Source organism: Carcharhinus amblyrhynchos, chromosome 2 (assembly GCF_965287045.1).
Source record: "Carcharhinus amblyrhynchos chromosome 2, sCarAmb.v2.hapA, whole genome shotgun sequence".
Taxonomy (NCBI): Eukaryota; Metazoa; Chordata; class Chondrichthyes; order Carcharhiniformes; family Carcharhinidae; genus Carcharhinus; species Carcharhinus amblyrhynchos.
Genome location: NC_137325.1, coordinates 117,021,819 through 117,042,876, shown reverse-complemented (window position 1 = coordinate 117,042,876; position 21,058 = coordinate 117,021,819). Strand labels below are relative to the sequence as shown.

At 39.3% G+C, this 21,058-nt stretch overlaps 1 protein-coding gene across 8 annotated transcripts in view; it reads left to right on the top strand.

The window, feature by feature from the left end:
- mpp7a (MAGUK p55 scaffold protein 7a) overlaps positions 1-21,058 on the top strand; it is a 467,172-nt gene that overhangs the window by 347,225 nt on the left and 98,889 nt on the right. For 7 of the 8 annotated variants that reach the window (XM_080211719.1, XM_080211709.1, XM_080211666.1 and 4 more), the window contains 3 exons: positions 2,555-2,751; positions 3,249-3,313; positions 16,717-16,755. In XM_080211719.1, coding sequence (XP_080067845.1) covers positions 2,555-2,751; positions 3,249-3,313; positions 16,717-16,755 — 301 coding nt within the window. The remainder of the gene's footprint in view (positions 1-2,554; positions 2,752-3,248; positions 3,314-16,716; positions 16,756-21,058) is intronic. The other variant, XM_080211728.1, reaches the window with a different exon arrangement.

The following is a 21,058-nucleotide window of genomic DNA, read 5'->3' as shown; positions in this document are numbered from 1 at the left end:
TTAATGTGTGGTAGGGGGAGACTTGGTTCTTTCCATTCTTTTGCCTGCTTCTCTCATCCTGTGATGAAGTAGTCAGCAGCTTATTCAAGTTAAATGTTAGACATTTTTCCACTGGTACTGCTATATTTATTTCCCATCTCAATGACCTTTGAGAAGGTGGTTGTGTACCAACTGCCTTCTCAAAAGCTGCAATGTGATGGAGCTGCACTCTCAATGCTGTTCGGAAAGGAGTTCCAGGATTTTGACCCAGCAAGAGCGAAAGAATGATACAATTTCAAGTCAAGATGGTGTATGGCTTGGAAAGGAACATGCAGATGGTTGTGTTTGCATGCTGCCATGTTTTTCTAGATAGTAGAGGTTGTTGGTTTGGAAAATGCTGTTGAATGCATTTTGGTGAGTTGCTACAATGCATCTCCAAGATGATGCACACTGCTATCACTGTACACCAGTGGTGAAGGGAGGGATTGTTCAAAGTAATGGTGCCGCTCCTTTGTCCTGGATAGTATTAAGCTTCCTCACTGTTGTTGGAGATGGGGACTATTCCAACATGCATCATCTTGTCCACCATCTACAAGGGACAATCTTTGGAAGGTGGATCATTTACCCCAAAATCCCAGCTTCTGGTCTGCTCTTATAGTTACAGAATTTGTATGGCTGACCCAGTTAAGCATTTGGTCAATCGTGATCCCCAGGATGTTGATTGTGGGAATTCAGTGATGGTAATGCTGGTGTCAAAGGGAGATGGTTATATTCTTTCTTGTCCAGATGGTCATTGCTTGACATTTGAATGGCGCAGATATTACTTGTCACTTACCAGCCGAAGCCTAAATCTTGTTCGGTCTGGTTGCATGTGGACGTGCACTGCTTCGTTATGCGAGGAGTTGTGAATGGTGCTGAATATAGCGCTATCATCAGCGAGCATTCCCACTTCTGACCTTATGTTGGTGGGAAGGTCATTCATTACTTTAGTGAATATGGGAAGATTATTTGGCTGGAGGAAGATTACAAAGAAGTCCATTCCATTCCTTCCCTTACTGACTTTCACATGTGTGCTTCCAGGTAGAAAGTGATCATGAGAGGTTGCTGTAATTGATGTACCTGTCCAATATGATGAATATTGATGCAGTTGTTCTGGACTTGTTGAAACATAGCGGTTGATAACTCAGACACAGACTGGAGAAAGAATGTAGCATCTATCCTCTCAAATTCATTGACTAAGCTCATCATAAAATAATGGGAGCTGTTTCAACGGCATTTAAAATATTGTTACTTTTAATACCATGAATCCTAACTGGCGCATGGTGGCATAGTGGTTAGTATCGCTGCCTCACAGCACCAGGGACTTGGATTCGATTCCCAGCCTGGGTCACTGTCTGTGCAGAGTTTGCACATTCTCCCCATATTTGCATGGGTTTCCTCTGGTGCCCCCATTTCCCCCCACAGTCCAAAAGACTGTTAGGTGCATTGTCCATGCTAAACTCTCCCTCAGTGTACCCAAAAAGGCGCCGGAGTGTGGCGACTCGAGGGATTTTCACAGTAACTTCATTGCAGTGTTAATGTAAGCCTACTTGTGACATTAATAAATAGACTAAAAAAAAATTCAGTGACAACATAAAAATGTGACAAAATTTTGTTGAAAAACAAATTTGGTACTCCTACGGTTAGGGAAAGCTGCTTGTTCACAGAAACTTGCTCCTGTTTCCAATGATCTGTATTGAGCATGTGCAGGAAACAGGCACTTAACTGTCTCACCAACATATGCTTGAATGCCAATATGATTGATTGTGGGCCGCTGTTTATAAATTGTTTGGCGCATGTCAGTATAATCTTGAATTGGAATGTAGCCATGGTTGGATGATGTTTACAAGTTTTGGGAGCCTAGAAGGACACAGCACTTGATAAATGAACTAGAAAGATAGGTTGGTGCTACATGTTGAAGGACAAGTGCTAATTCTCGTGTCCTGATTGCATTAACCATTGGCAAAGTACAGTGATCACAAGTATTATGATACTGAACAATGTTACCTTTTCTTTTAAGTAATAATTGGTTTTATGAATTAAGAGCATCAGCTATAGCTATTGCATTTGTAGTTGTAAGTTTCTTGTGTGTGTAAAAGGGATATTGATTTTCCAAATAAATAGCTAAGTTTTTACCTTTGTACTTTTGGGAAACATTTCCTTTGCTGATTTTTTGCTAGGTTTATGTGGAGAAAAAGCCCAACAATTATTGCTGATCACTATTTACCCCCAAGAAGGGTGGTGGTAAGCTGCTTTCTTGAATCCCTGCAGTTCATATGGTTGTTAATTTTGCTAAGCTATGTACATTTTTTGTTTGCCTAATAGTTTCACAATTTGAACTTGATTACTGTTTGTGATTCGTATGGTATTGGGAATTTGGTGAAATTATCTTTTCCTGCCTCCCCAAATTCTTCGAATGAGCTGCTTCATTCAATTTTGTAGTGTACCACAACATTAGCAGATGCAAGTTCTTGTGTTCAAAGTGTTATAGTTACGTCACAGATAAACAAGAATAAACATGACATTTTTTTGTCAGATGTTTGTTAGGACTTTATTTGAATATGACCCTAATGAGGATAAAGCAATTCCATGTAAAGAAGCTGGGCTTTCTTTCAAGAAGGGAGATATTCTTCAGATCGTCAGCCAAGATGATGCAACTTGGTGGCAAGCCAAACGCGAGTGTGATGCCAATCTGAGAGCAGGACTAATCCCTTCAAAGCAGTTCCAAGAGAGGTAACCACCAAGTACACAGCCTTACAACAGTTGCAAAAATATAACAAACTTCATGAACATACTTTGGTGCTAAAAATACACGTTGGAAGGAGATATCTTAGAAGCCTTTGTTTTCTGACTATAGTAATATGAAAGCAGAATGTTTGTGTAGAGTATAGAAGTAGTAAGCTCAATGCCAAAATAGTTTGGATTTCCTCATATCTAGTTGAAGTAGTTGACAGTAAATGATACCATCAGTGGCATTCCAGTTTTGGAATAAGACAATGGAAAATAGTTTGATGTGCAATACAGGGCTGATATTTAGCAGTTTTTTGGCTCCACTAACTAAAATTTGAAAGCTTAAGGATTTGTTTTGTCTACAGTAAAATCATATGCGTTGTGTTGCTTTGCAGTATTCTACTAGAATAATATGATGCTGTAATATTTGTTAAGTTTTTTTTTGGTATTCCAATCAAACACAGGTCCAATGCTAAGTTTTTGTAATTGGTTTCTTACAGGAGATTTGCACTTCGAAGACCTGTAGCTTTTGTTCATCCACAAAGGAATTCCAATAGACGATCATGTAAGTCAGTAGACTGCATTTATGGAAAATGTTTCTTTTTTTACTCTCGTGCATATGTAAAGAAACTGCAGTTATTTCCAAACAGTGAATTAGTCCTGTTTATTTATCCTCTTCCAAAGCATCTACTGCAGACGTTAGAAATTTGAAATAAAAACAGAAAATGATGATAGTACTCAGCAGGCCAAGCAGCGTCAGTGGAGAAAGAAACAGATCTATCAGGCTGTCTTTTCATGGAGTCGTGAAGACTCCATGGACCATTTAAAAATGGCAACAAGACCCAAATCCAGAACTCCCAGCCTTATTTCTGACAGATTCCATTTCCACTATTAGTGGAAAGGAGGTGAGGCGATGGGTGCTCATAAACCCAAACTCAGCAGGGCCCAGTTCAAACTGACTCTGTTTTTGTTGCAGCAAGGCCCTTACCCTACAGTGTGGGAATCATGAATTTACGGAGAAGACATGAAGGGCGGATAAGGTTTTAAATTCTTAACTCTTAAAAAAACAAGGTTTTAAATTCTTAACTCTTAAAAAAACAAGTCTGCCTGTGTCTGAGAGTTGAATGACATCGGTTCTAGCTGTTACGATATCTGTTCTTTTACTAAGGTCCACCATTATGTCATTATTAATGGGTTGGCTCCTTTAATCTACAATTATCTCAGTTCAGTTGGATGAACAATTCAAATAAATTATCAAAGTATTAGCTGTTTTGAGCTTCTGAATACAAAGCTGGTAGTTTTGATAAGGGATCAAGTACTTGAAGGTCATTTCAAGTTTTGAATGGGCTTTTATGAGGGGCAATATTGGCTTATTGTATTGAAAACGGCAACAGATATTTAGATCTTTATCTTATTTCATTTAAGCATGTCTCATGATATCTGTCCATGGTTGTAACTGGTTGAGTTGGCATGGAGGACCAAAAGGGCAGATGGGTGGGGGCTCTATGGGATCATGGGGGTGGTGGGGGCATGTGTTGGCCCCGAAGTGAAAACAGCATTAGTTGAGACACTTTCCCCTGAGGCAGTTTGTGCCCTGGGTGGAAAGTTTCTGACTCAACCTACCTGTCCCTGGAGCGAAAATATAGCATAACCTGTCAGGCCAAAAGCCTACTGCAAGGTTCTTGACTCGAAACATTCACTCTGATTATTCACCACAGATGTTGCCTAACGGGCTGAATATTTACAGTGTTTCTGTTTTTATTCTGTCAGTCCTCATCACCCACTCCATCCTGTACTCATCTGAGTCAAAGCTTTATTAACTGGTAGGCAGAACTAAGACTCATACAGTTGGGATTTATGTACTTAAACAAGCAGAACGTTTGGGCTGTTTCTACACGTACAAGCCTTAGAACAGACTTTAATATATTTTTATCATCCTTTCCCGTGCTGATTTCTAATGTGTTCCAAATCCCCTTATTATCTAATTTTCATTGAATTTAACATATAGCACTTCGCCAGTTTTCAAGCACTTAGGAATTTCAGTCTTAACACCTACAGAAACAAACTGGATTTCTTGATTGTTCAGGGTATTCTTGCGTGACTTGGAAAAATTGGGCACCTTCATACCAAATAATGTGCTCCCTTAAGTTTTTTGTTTCAGCAGCTGGGTTGCCATGTTCTAAAGTATGCATTTTGTATGAATGAATTAAAAACAGCTCTCTGTACCTTTGGCTGCACCAGACATCTTTGGCTATTATTATAGCACTAGGCATGAATTGTAGACTGACATTGCAAGGTTCTCTACATCTTGGATAGCTTTAAGTATTTTTTTTCATTTTGATTTAACTTTTGATTTGTGGAATTGAGACCACATGAACAGGAGGAAGTTTATAACTGCATCCAAATGTTGTTCATTTGAACAAGATGTAACCTAGTTTAACCGGCAAGTTTTGTCTCTCAATTGGGGTACCACATTCAGATGCATTTGAACTTGAACAAAGACAAAAAGAATGCATTGTTAATGGTACCAATTTTGAAAAGGCTAAAAGTTTAAAAATAATCTAAACCATGTATTTGTAAGCAATTTTTCATTTTGCAGTAATGTACTTTGTCTGTCGTGGCAGTTTTCTTGCAGACATTTGTCTTCATCAGTTTACCTAATTAATTTGCATTTGGAAAGGTAGTGGCGTAGTGGTATTGTCACTGGACTAGTAATTCAGAGACCCAGAGTAATGCGCCGGAGTTCCGGGTTCAAATCCTACAACAGGTGGTGAAATTTGAATTCAATAGATATCTGGAGTTAAAAGTCCAACGATGACCATGCCGATTATCGTATTAAAAAAAATATGGTTCACTCATTCCCTTTAGGCATTACGTGACCTCACCTGCCTGTAACTCCAGACTCACAGCAATGTGGTTGACTCTTAAATGCTCTCTGAAATGGTCTAGCTAGCCACTCAGTTGTATGAAATAATCAAAAACTCTCAAGCTGGATGGATCACCTGGCCTCAACCAAAAAGTCCATTGGCTTTTTCATAGAGATGTCTGACAAACTACTCACAAGATTATAAATTACAAATAACGTCCTGTCCTGTCCAAGACATTAACAGAGGTGACGGCACAGTGGTATATAGTCGGGAGGGAGACTTTGGACACCATGAAGTCTCACGGGGCCAAGTCAAACACCAAGTCCCCAGCATCACAGATGCCAGTCTTCAGACAGTTTGATTCACTCTATATGATATCAAGAAACAGCTGAAGGCATTGGATATTGCAAAGGCCTGCAAATATTCTAGCTCCAAAATAGAGTTCCAGAAATTGTCATGCCCCTAGCTAAGTTGTTCCAGTGTAGCTACAACACTGGCATCTACCAGTGGAAAACTGTCCTGGTGTGTACTGTACACAAAAAGCAGGACAAGTCAGCCAATTGTGGTCACATCAGTCTACTCTCTATCATCAGTAAAGTAATGGAAGGGGTCACTAGTAGTGCTATCAAGCGTATTTGCATAGCAATAACCTACTCACTGGTGCTTAGTTTGAGTTCTGCCAGGACCACTCAGTTCCTGACTTCATTATACCTTAGTTCAAGCAGGGACCAAAGAACAAAACTCCAGAGGTGAGCAGAAAGTAACTGCCCTTGATATCAATGCAGCATTTGACTGAGTGTGGTATAAAGAAGCCTGAGCAGAACTGGAGCCAGTGGGAGTCAAGGAGGAAACTTTCCACTAGTTGAAGTCAAACCCAGCATAAGTGTTGTGGATGTTCGTGGTCAATCATCTTGGTTCCAGGCATCACTGCAGGAATTGCTCAGGTAGTGTCCTCGGCCCAACGATCTTATGTTGCTTCATCAATTACCTCCCTTCTATCATAAGGTCAGAAATGCCAGCACCATTTGCAACTCCATCAGTATCGAAGTAGTCCAAATCCAAATGCAGCAAGATCTGGAAAATACCCATGCTTGGCCTGACAAGTGGTAAGTAACATTCGTGCCACACAAGTGCCAGACAATATCTATCTACAACAAGAGAGAATCTTACCAACACCCCTTGACATTCAATGGCATTGCCATCACTGAATCACTTACCATCAATATTCTGGGTGTTGCCATTGACCAGAAACTGAACAGGACTGGTTATATAAACACTGGCTGCAACAGCAGGTCAGAAATTAGGAATCCTCCAATGAAAATTTCATCTCCTGACTCTCCACACCTATCCACCATTTCCAAAGCATAGATCAGCTGTTGATGGAATACTTAACACTTGCCTGGATAAGTGTGCTCCAACAACATTCTAAGAACTTGGCACTATCCAGGGCAAAGCAGCCCGTTTCTTTGGCACCCCATCTACAAACGTTCACAGCCTCCACCACACCCACAAACACTAACTTTTATAAGGAAAAGGGCAGTTGATATATGGATACACCGCCATCTGGAAGTTCCTCTCCAAGTCACTCACTATCCTGGCTTTGAAGTATATCACTATTCCTTCACTGTTGCTGGGTCAAAATCCTGAAACTACCTCCCTCAGCACTGTGGGTGTTCCGACACCACATGGACTGTAGCGGTTCAAGAAGGCAGCTCACCACCACTTTCAGAATGGCAGTTAAGGATGGGCAATAAATGATGGCCTAGCCAGTAATGCTCACATCCCATGAATGATTAATGCAAATAAATAAAAGAAATACGAGTTTTAGTAAGTATATAAAGTTCAACCCCTTAATGAAAGGCAAGGGTTGAGAGTTTCAGAATTGCACATATCTAATTACAGCAGTTTAGAGCAACAGTGGTGTTTACAGAAAAAATTATAGCAAGCCACAAAATATAGATGATGCAATATTTTCCATTGATCTCATCACAAGATCTGGAAGATGAGAAAAAAAACTTGGTCTCAAGATAATGGAGTAGAATTGTTGTTTTGGATGCACTCAAGAAATTGTTCCCAAAATAAGCTTGAAATCTCACTTTAGGTTACAGTTCAAGTTTACAATGGAATGCATTTGCATACAGTCTTCCCTAAAACAGCATAATTGATTGAACATAATTGTTTCTTTTTTTTAAACCCCTTTCAATTAATTAGGACAATCACAAGAATGCCATTATCAGGGGTAAATACAACTTTATACTGTATGAGTGCTGATTGGTTGGCATGTAGACCTTAATTGGTAGAGGTGTTGCCATGAAAAATCTACCAATTAATGGTGACTCACAGTTAATTGCAAAGCATTATTTGAAAATTTAAAACAGGCATTGAACCAGCGAATCATTTTATGTTTACCTGAAACAGGCAAAATGTACGTACATGTTCCTTCTGTCTATAAAGAACAGGGCCCTGTGTATTAACAAATTTAATTTAAAGTGCATGCAACTGTGCCACACTGTGAGTCCAATTGACAACCTTAAATTGTTTGTCAGTGTAATTTTTTTAGCACATTGAAGATTATTTGATGAGTATTGTTCAACCACAGAATCACATCTAATGTTGGACACTGTTTTAAGTGTCACATGCACAGGTAGTTTGGGATAGTCTGCATTATGTTATGAATGTTATGAACAGAGGAAGCGACAATATGATCCACCAGTCTTCGGGGTGCATGGTTTACATACTTAACTTCACACCATTACCAAAAGTCACATGCTACATTTTCATTTGTGTGTTGTGCAGAACGTCTTTTTGGCTTGACAGCTTGTTAGTTGCTAAAACCACTTGTGTTGCTGCTGCATAGTAGCAGTGTGAAACAGCTAACTTTATCTGTCGCACAAATATTTGAGGTACCTTGCCCTTCCAGAGTAAACTGAGGTAGACTCTCATACACTCAGCACCTACTTCTCATACAGTATCAAGTTGTAGTTTCCCCTCATTAGTATTTTTCGATTGTCTTGATGAATGCAAGATGAAAAGCTTCAACAAAATGTCTTTTTTCAGCAATACTCAAGTTTTGTACTACCAAATGGCTATTTGAATGAATCTTCCACATTTGATAGATTGCACATCATTGTGGACAGCTCTTAATCCAGATGAACTGGATCTTAAACTAGATCATAGAAAACACTTTCAGATTTTTTTAGTATTCCTCAATTTTTTGGGTTTATCAGTATAGCAAAATGGGAATGTCCCTGGACTAGTAACACAGAAACCCAGGCTAATGTCGTGGGAACATGCTTTGAAATCCCATCACAGCAACTAGTGGAATTTAAATTAAATTAATACATTTGGAATATAAAACTGTTCTCGGTGACAGTGCCAATGCAACCACCATCGATTGTCGTAAAAACCCATGTGGTTCACTAATATCCATGAGGGAAGGAGAACTGTCATCCCTACCCATTCTAAGAACATAAGAACATAAGAAATAGGAGCAGGAGTAGGCCATCTGGCCCTTCGAGCCTGCCCCGCCATTCAATAAGATCGTAGCTGATCTGTCGTGGCTCAGTTCCACATTCCCGCCCTCTCCCCATAACCCTCAATCCCCTCTCTTATCAAAAACCCATCAACCCTCTTCTTAAAAATATTTAGCGAGGTAGCCTCCACCACTTCAACGGGCAGAGAATTCCAGAGATTCACCACCCTTTGAGTGAAGAAGTTCTTCCTCAACTCCGTTCTAAACCGCCCCCCCCCTTTATCTTGAGGCTGTGCCCCCTAGTCCTACTGTCCTTTCTGAGCGGGAAGAGTCTCTCCACCTCTATCCTATCCATCCCATTCATCATCTTATACGTCTCAATGAGATCTCCCCTCATTCTTCTAAACTCTAACGAGTACAAGCCTAGTTTATTCAGCCTCTCCTCATAGCTCAACCCCCTCAACTCCGGTATCAGCCTAGTTAACCTCCTCTGCACTCCCTCCAGGGCCAAAATATCCTTGCGTAAGTGCGGCGCCCAAAACTGCACATAGTACTCCAGCTGCGGCCTCGCCAATGCCCTATACAGCCGCAGCAAGACCTCCCTACTTTTATATTCAATCCCCCTTGTTATGAAGGCCAGCATCCCATTTGCCTTCCTGACCACCTGCTGCACCTGCAGGCTGGGTTTTTGCGACTCATGCACAAGGACCCCGAGGTCCCTCTGCACTGTCGCCTGCTGCAGTTTTTCTCCACGTAAGTAATAATCCTTCCTACCATTATTCCTACCAAAGTGGACCACCTCGCACTTGCCAACATTAAATTCCATTTACCAGTTCCTGGCCCATTCGCCCAGCCTCTCCACACCCTCCGCGCAATTTGCCGTTCCACCAATCTTGGCGTCATCAGCAAATTTCGACACCATACACTCCGTTCCCTCCTCCAGATCATCTATATAAATGGTAAATAGCTGAGGCCCCAGCACCGACCCCTGAGGCACTCCACTAGTCACCAACCGCCAATCCGAATAGCACCCATTGACCCCCACTCTCTGCCTCCTATTTGACAACCAGTCCTCTATCCACGCTAACACCCTACCCCCAACTCCATGTCCCCTGACCTTCTGCAATAACCTCTTGTGAGGTACCTTGTCAAACGCCTTCTGAAAATCAAGAAAGACCACATCCACCGGCTCTCCTCTATCCACCGCCCTAGACACATCCTCATAGAACTCCAGTAAATTTGTCAGACACGACTTCCCCTTAACGAAACCGTGCTGCGTCTGCTCTATCAAGCAATTCCCCTCAAGATGCCTCGCTATTTCCTCGTTGATGACGGATTCTAACATTTTACCTACAACAGACATTAAACTAACCGGCCTATAATTCCCCGCCTTCTGCCTGGCACCCTTCTTAAACAACGGCGTAACATTAGCCGCTTTCCAATCTTCCGGCACTTCCCCGGAATCCAGCGACGTCTGGAAAATAACCACCAAGGCATCCACTATCACCTCCGCCATTTCTTTCAGAACTCTCTGACCTACATATGACCCCAGATCCAATGTGGTTGACACTTAACTGCCGTCTGAAATAGCCTAGGCAGTTATTCAGTTGAAGGGCATTTGGGGATGGGCATCAAATACTGGCTTATGTCAAGGAGGCCCAGATTTCATGAAAGAATAAAGAAAGAAAAGCCCAGATTGCAATGATACTATTAGCGTGAATGAGCGGAAACCCTAACCCAATGTTCAGTTGGGAAATTAGAGATAGTTATCTTAACACTAAGCTTTTACTTTGTATGGGAAACATTTATTCTTTTGTGTAATAAAACTAGTGCCTGGAGGTTTTAAAACGATAGCATCTCATTGAAAATAGCTTGGCTGGCTCAGTAATATATTTGAAGATAAAAGTGGATTGCATTCCAAAGCATATTTCAATCTGTAAGTTTATGATTTGATTTATAAATATATTGAATATAAATTATTAAAAGTTTTTCTTAAATTTTATGGAAACTTCAAATCTTGTTTAAAAATAAATAATTCAGCAATGTCGGATTCCGTTTAGATGCAATGTAACCCTCAATCATTTTGCACGTGGAGGTGTGTACCAAAGTGAAACCAGAATTAGTGTGCTCTCATCTTGCTGATAGTTATAAAAAGGCAAAACCTCTCTTTTTTTCTCCCCTCCCTTTTTGTTGGCTGCTCTAAGATGAGGAAACTGTTGAGAATGGTAGGTTAATTTTTGCTGCCTATTTAAAACAAAATTACCATCATTTTAATAATTTTACTTCTAGCCATTTTAATTTTGTACTTTTTGAATTCTTTTCTGCTTCCCAGAGGAATTTGAAGGTATTTGGTATCAGTTCTGTACTCAAATACATTTGTCATGTAATAATTAAAAATATATTTAATAATGCTAAACTGCTTTAGCAATTCTATTTTTCTTTGTGTTGAAGATATAGATTATTAAGGTATATACGTATGAGATGTATGGTTTGATATTTTTGTATCCTGTAATTACTATTTTGTACATTATTAGTTAAGAGTATTTGAGTTTGAACTGTAATGAATAGAACCAGTGAATTCTCTTTTTGTTGACTGGGTTTCTGCTGGAAAACAGACTAAATGGAAAGTTAAAGGACAGAATAACATGCAAATTGCCATTTTCTGTATTTTGCAACACAGTTTCACTCATTGCTCTGCCTTTAAGAGAAATAATCTCAGGCTTTATGATGTGGATCCTATTTAATATTCCTGTTAACCTACTTTTATGTATCAAATCAAATTTACAAGAATATTGTTGGAAAGCTGCAAGAATAAAACATACCCGGATGCTGAAATGTTGAACCATGGGTACGAAATAGACTATTTTAGATTTTGAAGCTTGTCAGTTGTCCCTTGCTATGATCCCAGGTTTTTCCAGATGGGAAAATTTTAAAATGAGACCATGTGTATGATCAAAAATAAACATGGATGTATGTGCCAAGAGATTTGTTTCATTGCAGAGTTATGTTTGAGCAAGGATCAGTGTGGATTACTGAAAGAGAAGATAAACTAATTAAGTAAATTTTGCTGGATTCTGTATGCTCCATCCTTTTTGTGAATGAGGTCCAAACACACACTTATGTTGTCAATACATACAGATGTTTGATGGCTGGCTGCTCATCATGGAATTTTACCTGGAAGTACTCTTGAGAGGAGAACATGATCTTACCTGTCTGATTGATAGAATAGTATTAAAGGAAGAAGACCCATCCTTAAAAAGGAAAGAAAGCAAAATTGATGATCCTTAGTACTTGAACCTTTTGTACAGTGTGAAATGATTGAATGTTTTTTGATTCAATTTCATGTTTCTATGCCTATGAAGTTTAATACACTTTGCATTTTACATAACTCCAGCTTGAATGTCTAATGTGTCACTGCAGCCGATTTTTGTCGTTAAATACCTTGCTGGAATTGCATTGTTTGGTGGAGTATCATAGAACTGTAGAAGTTTCTAGTGTAACAAATGAACACCAGCTCTTCATTGGCAGAATACAAAACTACTCGCACTGCCACACGTTCTCTTCGTAACTCGGTATTTTTTTCTGTTTTAAGTTCTGCCTGTAACAAAGTATTTAATGCTCCAGCACACAACAGCACAAAGAAGTATTTCTAATCTGTATCCTTGCTCTTTTCACCACTTGAAATTTATCATCTCTGATTGCCAAACCAAATGAAATTGGTTTTGAGGATAAATGGAGAAAAAAAAATTAGTTATTTTACAGAAGAACATTTGTATTAACACAAATCCTGTTTTGGAAATGGTACCAGTATTTTAAGTTTCTTCTCATAACTATGCTTTATCATTCTAATGAATCATCCCAGTGAATCTGCTTTAATACACATTCAATGATGTGGTAACTCAAAACACTGAAGCATTGCAACTACGGCCTCATCATTGCCGCATATTGATTTATTATATGCTCTTCACTCTAGTAACCTATGCTTCCATTCGGAAAACACAAAATGCTAGTTTTTTTAACAACTTTTATGTAACTGCATTTGGACTTTCAGGAATCGGTGTATTTTAATTTTTAGGTTTCACTATTCATCCAACAGTCTTTACCATCATTCCATGTATTTCATCCTTTCATTCCTTGTTCTATCATCAAAAAGTCATGGTCTTGCATTTCTTAAAATGAAATTACACTTGTCAGTTGTTTGTTCTTTCCACCACTTGTCAATGTTCCCCTTCCTGTTTACTCAGTTCCTTCTTTAATATAAGCAAAATTCAACATAAAGCTGTCAAAGGACCTACATCTAGAGCTAAAGTTAATGTCATGTTGATACATTATATATCTATCAACCCTTGTCTAATCTCAGCAACAGCCATTTATCCTAACTCTGTTCTGTATAACTACCTTTTCTATCCATGGTATTACATTCCTTCTTGGCAAGAAGTCTCACGAGATGATTATTAACTATTTTCAGAATTTAAATATCCGATGAATGAACCTTTCTCATTTTAACTGGTTACTTTAAAAAAAACTATTAAGTTTGTCGGAAACATCTACTTTTAACAAGTTCATGCCTGCTGATTTGATTAATGGTAAATATTTGATTAAACATAATGCTTACTAATTTTTTTTCTCTCTCTGTCTCTTGGTGTCTTCTCTCTCTGGATTCCAAGAATTTTCCTATGGTTAATGTTAGAATCTCAATTACAGTTACTTTGCTAAACAGTGGAAGATAGTCAGCCATTTAAAGCAAGTTGTAACACATTAGTTTCAGTTCTCCTTCTTGCAGAAGTGTTGATGTAGACTTTTCAAACCAGTTGCTTGATAGTACAGAGGTTGATTTAAAAAAAAGTAATTGATTAGCTCAGTTGGCTGAGCAGCTGGTTTGGAATGCAAGGCAATGCCAACAGGTTCAACTCCTGTATCAGCTGAGGTTATTCATGAAGGCCTGCCCCCTTAATCTTGTCCTTCACCTGAGGTGTGGTGGTCATTGGGTTAAAAGAAGACCCAGGATGTGGAGATGCTAGTGTTGGACAGGGGTAAACACAGTAGGCAGTCTCACAACACCAGGTTAAAGTCCAACAGGTTTATTTGGTAGCACAAGCCACTAGCTTTTGGAACACTGCCCCTTCATCAGGTGAGTGGGAGTTCTGTTCACAGACAGGGCATATAAAGACACAAACTCAGTTTACAAAATAATGGTTGGAATGCGAGTCTTTACAGATAATCAAGTCTTAAAGGTACAATGTGAGTGGAGAGAGGGTTAAGCAGAGATTAAAGAGATGTGTATTGTCTCCAATCTGTAATGGCTCGCACTCCAACCATTATTTTGTAAATTGAGTTTGTGTCTTTATATGTGCTGTCTGTGAACAGAACTCCCACTGACCTGATGAAGGGGCAGAGATCCGAAAGCTAATGGCTTGTGCTGCCAAATAAACCTGTTGGACTTTAACCTGGTGTTGTGAGACTTCTTACTGTGTTAAAAGGAGAGAGCAGCCTATGGTCTTCTGGGACTAAGGCAACATTACATTGCTAAAAGCATAAAGTTTTTGTCTTACACTCATCAGGACTGATGCTAAAATAAATTTCAAAGGAAACAAAATATCTTCTGCATGAGAAAATTGGTTGGCCAGTCAGTTCTGATTGGTTGAGGGCAGCATGGTAGCACAGTGGTTAGCACTGCTATTCCACAGCTCCAGGGTCCTGGGTTCGATTCCCGGCTCGGGTCACTGTCTGTGTGGAGTTTGCACATTCTCCTCGTGTCTGCGTGGGTTTCCTCTGGGTGCTCTGGTTTCCTCCCACAGTTCAAAGATGTGTGGGTTAGGTTGATTGGCCATGCTAAATTGACCCTTAGTGTCCAGGGTTGCATAGGTTAGAGGGATTAGTGGGTATAATATGTAGGGATATGGGGGTAGGGCCTGGGTGGGATTGTGTTTGGTGCAGACTCGATGGGCCAAAGAGCCTCTTTCTGCACTGTAGGGTTCTATGATTCTATGATTTTGCCATGGAGAAATTGTTTCCCATACTTTTGTTTAGAGAATATGTAACTTCATAGGCTGAAATATAATTTGGTAACACTTCTTAAAGTGAATATCAATAAGTCTGCATAAAATGAACTGATTTTTAACTCCAATTGTGAGCATTCTCGTGCAGCAGACAGACCAATGTTCTGCATGTTAGTTGATGGTTCTTTTCAAAAGATGTGCACGTTCTCCCCAAGGCTGTGAGTTTCCTCTGAGTGCTCTGCTTTCCTCCCACAGTCCAAACAGAGATGAGCAAGTTCAGTGGATTGGCTGCGTTAAGTTATTCATTCATGTCCAAAGTTGTGTAGGTTGGTGGATTAACCATGGTAAATTCATGAGGTCACAGAGGGGAAGGCCTGGGTGGAATAATTTTTCAGGAGAAACAGTGTAGACTCAATGGGTCAATGGCCTCTTTCTGCACTGTAGGGATTCTGTGATTCAATTATCAACACATGATAAATTTAAAATCACCTTTCTTACACGGTTTGGAATGAAAAATATATATTCTTTGTCCTTTTGATCTTTGCTTACTCTGCTTTATGCAAGATCTATATATAGGCTATGTATACTTAGCAAAATCCTTGAGTGCTGGCTAACCTTCAGTAGTTTTTACAATATGTGTCCTCTCATGTATTTTTTAAAACAGAATATAAATTTAATAATTTGTTTGACGTGAAGTCAAGACTAAATTTGTCTCGAGGTGAAATAGCATTAGAAAGTGCAAATCATCGGGTGTGCAGGTCTTAATCAGTCCCCGTTTTCAAATACATTTTTCTCTTTATAATACCAATGACAAATTTCTTTGTCTACATAATGAAAACTGCCTATGAAAACTTAACATGTTATATCAACAAGCCTGCACCCCCTCACCCCACCATTTCTAGTAATAGCATTGCAACAAGCTGATCCAGTTGCTACAAGACAACTTTAAAACAGAAGTTTCTGTTATAAATGTGGACTGTTATAAAATTGGACTTGTAACAGAAAAGGTCGACAAGTTTTGACAGCACTAAATGTTTTTAAGCAAAAGAAATTCACAAAAACAGAATTGCAGATATGACAAAACACCTTCTAAAAACCAGAATGGCCTGATAACTATGATAATAGTTTACCAATAATTGTCCAGAAAACCCAGAATCAAAACCTAGTTTATTGCTTTGTTTATTGTTGTATCCCTGGAAAAAGATTGTGTGCCTGTGAGAAGACGGCAAGTGGGGGAACAGCAACTAAATGTTTTGATTAAAAAGATCAGTAGACTTTTTTCATTATGCTGGAACAAGCTTTGTTTCAATGTTGAAATCATTTAGAAAGTAAAATGGTTTATTTTCAAATAAGTATGTTTTATGAAACTGATTTTGATATTAAGTGCCATGACACGCACTTGTTTCTTTTTCTTCCTCTTTACAAATAATTTTGCAAAAACTATTATACAGTTGGAAAGGGCATTCCAGCCCAAATTGAAAACTCAGAACTGCTAGCAGTCTAGTGTTTGGTTAATTAGAGGCTACTTCGCATAATGGTTTCATTGTATCTGCATTTGTGCCTGAGCCTCTAACTGTTCTGCTTCTTTTCCTGGTCTTTGTTGATTGTGGTTATATCCTTTCTCCAGAAGATGCTGAATATGGTGACCTTGTCAGTGGACTCTATATAGGTGAGCAAATAGACACAGCGCATGCTAATCCTTTGTTTCTTCACTTCCTTTATTTTCAATGTCTTTCTCTATAGTGGTGCATAATCTTCAGATTTGTTTTGACTCATCTTGCTGTTTAGTTTGTTCAAGTGTTAAATAATTTATTTTGTGGAAGTTGTAGCTAAATTTTTCGATTTACCTTCAAATTTAATTTTTCCCAAACAGCAACAGAAAACCTGAGCCTGGAAGTCTAGTGATGTCTTTGAAAGTTCAAATTCAAGCTTATTATATTCTTGACAGCAGTGTTTTATAAGCACATACTCTTATATTCTTGCTGCGGTGATTGTGCAGTTGATGCTGATCTTTTAAATGAGAAATTGTCAAAGAAATAAAATTGAAGTCAGTGGAGTTCTAAATGTCCAATTATGGTATGAAGTTGCTACTGTTTGATGTCTAAGAAAAAGCAGAGAGGCATGAGACATTGAGGTAGAAATTCACCTTAGGCATGAGCAAAAATTGATGATTGTACATAAACAACGCCTTTCACACTCTGCATGACTTTCTTTTCCATTCTACTTCTTTGAAAGCAGTCACTATCCCAGTAATCTGTCAAAAGGGATCAGCGGTACACATTTTAGCAAAATGTAAGCACCTTAATAATTCTTAGTTAGGTTTATCATGTCTTTTCAATATTTCATATGATACAGATGCTTTGTCTGACTGCTGCTGGATTATCAACATGTTTGAAAGAACCGTATGTTAGAGTAAGGTGGATTTTCTAGGGGATTTTCACAGTAACTTCATTTGCAGTGTAATGTAAACCTACTAATAAATAAACTTTAAAAACTTGAATTTGAGCCAGAAATACCAGAAAAAATTTGTTTACAGGTGCATGACAGAAATAGTACAACTATTTAAGCAATTGCATTGGATAATTCAGTCCAGGATATGAACAGATGAATTTTTCTACCAAATGTTCCAGATCAAATAGAGCACTGAACACACGATGTCATCGAAGTACCCTTCAACACAGGGATGTGACATCTTAATTGACTGATCACACACTCTTCATCCTGTTAACAATGGCAAGTGGGCTGCCATTGGCATTTATTAGTATACAGTGAAAAGTATTGTTACTTGTGTGCTATACAGACAAAGCATACCATTCATAGAGAAGGAAAAGAGTGTGCAGAATGTAATGTTACAGTCATAGCTAGGGCATAGAGAAAGATCAATTTAATACGAGGTAGGTCCATTCAAAAGTCTGATGGCAGCAGGGAAGAAGCTGTTCTTGAGTCAGTTGGTACGTGACCTCAGACTTCCGCATCATTTTCCCAACAGAAGAAGGTGGAAGAGAGTGTGTCTGGACTACGTGGAGTCCTTAATTATGTTAGCTGCTTTGCTGAGGCAGCGGGAAATGTAGACAGAGTCAGTGGATGGGAGGCTGGTTTGTGTGATGGATTGGGCTACATTCATGACCTTTTGTAGTTTCTTGCAGTCTTGAGCTGAGCAGAAGCCATACCGAACAGTGATACAACCAGAAAGAACACTTTCGATAGTGCATTTGTAAAAGTTGGTGAGAGTTGTAGCTGACATGCCAAATTTCCTCAGTCTTCTGAGAAAGTAGAGGCTTTGGTGGGCTTTCTTAACTATAGTGTCAGCATGAGGGGACCAGGATAGGTTGTTGGTAATCTGGATACCTAAAAACTTGAAGCTTTCAACCATAACGGCATGTTCTCCACAACCCTTCCTGAAGTTGATGATAATCTCCTTAGCTTTGTTGACATTGAGGGAGACTACTGTTGCTGCACCAGTTCATCAGATTCTCTATCTCATTCCTGTACTCTGTCTTGTCATTGTTTGAGAACTGACCCGCTACGGTGATGTCATCAGCAAACTTGAAAATTGAGTTTGAGGGGAATTTGATCACACAGTCATGGGTGTATAAGGAGTATATTAGGAAGCTGAGAACATAGCCTTGTGGGGCATTGGTTTTGAGGATGATCATGCAGGAGATGTTGTTGCCTATCCTTACTTTTTGGGGCTGGCTATCCAAGTTGGAGGGGGTCGGGACTGCTAAGGAAGTGGGAGGGTGGGGGGACAGTGTTGGGTCTGCCAAGGGGGTGATGGGGATCAGGACTGCCAAGGGAGCATTGGAGGTCGGGGAGAAGATCAGAGTTGGCTTGGTGGTTGGGGGGTTTGTTCTGAGAGGTCCAGTAGGCCATCCAGTAAGGGGGATGGGGGGCATGGGGGCCTCAGCAGGGCTAGCCAGTAGCTGAGCTGGCCAGCAATCGGGAGGCCAACAGTGCGGGGCTACTTTGCATGTGCCGATCTTGGCACTGACAGATTGGCACATGCATAGTGGCCCGCTCAGTGCTACGTTGCCAGCCTCTTGGGCAGGAATAGGTTCCATCATTGATTTTTAGAATGAATCATGTGAGGGCACTCTGCAGTGCTCAGTGTCAAGATTCAATCTGAAAATCCCACAAAAAAACCCAATAGAAGTTAGTCCGATTTTCACACGAATTCAGCTCTTTGAATTTTTTTGGGAGAATTGCCCCATAAACTTCGTAAAAAACTCTTCCCCATGGAACTAGGGAAATCAAACTTGAAGAGGCTAAATCAGAAAGTGTGAATTGAGAGAGAGAGGGAGATGAGAGACAGAAAGAAAAAGTAATAAAAGTTTTTTATTTTAATTTATTTTAAAATCTATTTTGTTTCTTTTAGCAACAATAAGATGGCTGTAATTAAGATTTAGTGCTCAATTTGTTTACTTTTTCTGGTAAGTTTGATGAGTATCCACTGGTTAAGCAGCAAGTTCATGATCTTACATATGTGTTGATGCCAAATCTATGGTTGAGGTACCAATGTACCAATTAAGCTTGGTGAGAAGCAGAACAATTTAGGCAGCAGCTTTCAGGTTTCCATTTTTAATTGTGCATGTCTGGAACTTGCTGTTTATTTTATTCCATCATAATAGTGAGTGTTGTTAGCATTATTATTCATGCAAGATCTGGATAATTATCATTGATGGAAGGAAACCTGTTACACCTAAACATGTTGGTATCAGCTACATTTTAACAACAGCATTTAAAAAGTGAGTCTGAGATATAATTTTTTTCAAAACTAGATTGATATGTGCTTTTCAGTGAGAATCTATGGAGTGGGCTATATACTTTTAGGCCACCATAGTAGTATGTAATACCAAATAATTAAAATCTCATTTTACTTTCATGAACTTTTTTATAGTTACATGAATTTATCCTTTTTATTGAACATCAACATGTCTTCACTGACTCATTTGTTAACTGAAATCCACTTTGCCTGTTTTTTCAGTCAGATCTGTATAAACGCTATCCTGTTTCCTAGTCTTTTTCATTATTTAATCAAAAAAATGGTGGAGCTGAAAAAGTATGTCTGATAATCTAAACCTTGACAGAAATGCAGGCATTTTTACATTAATGTGCTCTATTAAGACTTCAGCATAGTGAGTATTGTCCATTCTGTCATCAGCAGTCCATAATTCCAAGATATAAAGTACGATTGTCTGTTTTTGGCTCAGCTTGCTTCTGAGTCACTTCTGAGTAAGAATGTTCTAGCTTCAAGTCTCACTTCAGAGACTTGAGTACAAAAATCTATGCTAGTGATCCAGTTCAGTACTGAGGTATTACTACACTGGCAGTTGTGATGTTAAACTGAAGTTCCTTCTATTCTCTCAGGTTTAATGTAAAAGATTCCATGGTACTATTTCGAAGAAGAACAGGAGTGTTATGCTCAGTGTCTCAACCAATATTTATCTCTTACATGAACATAACTAATGTACATTATCTACTCATTCTCACTTGCTGGGAGATAATTAGCTGTCACATTTTTTATAATTCAACAGTGCACTTGTAATACTTTAAAAATACTTAATTGACCATAAAGCACTATTGGATGCCCGGAGATCATTAACGGCACTAAATTAATGCAAGTTTGTCCTCTCTAGCTCTATTACACGTTTAGACCATGACTCTCCCATCGTGACCCTCAACTTTTCTGGCGGGTCGAGCTGGGAGGTGCGCATCGCTGGACTTGTTCCGGGATTTGCGCATGCGCATCTCCCAGAACCGGTGAACAGTCGCCAGTCAGACCTCACTGGAAACTGATGGGAAGGCAGATAAGTAATTTGAATATGTTTTAAATGTCTTTTAAATGTAATTATCAGGAACTTTCCAGTCCCGATTGAATCTCCCACCCTGCCAGGAGCACTTCATTCCGGCAGGGTTTAGAGTAGCTCCCCATGTTTGGGGAACTAGCGGGAAACTGCCAGAATGAAGAGGAG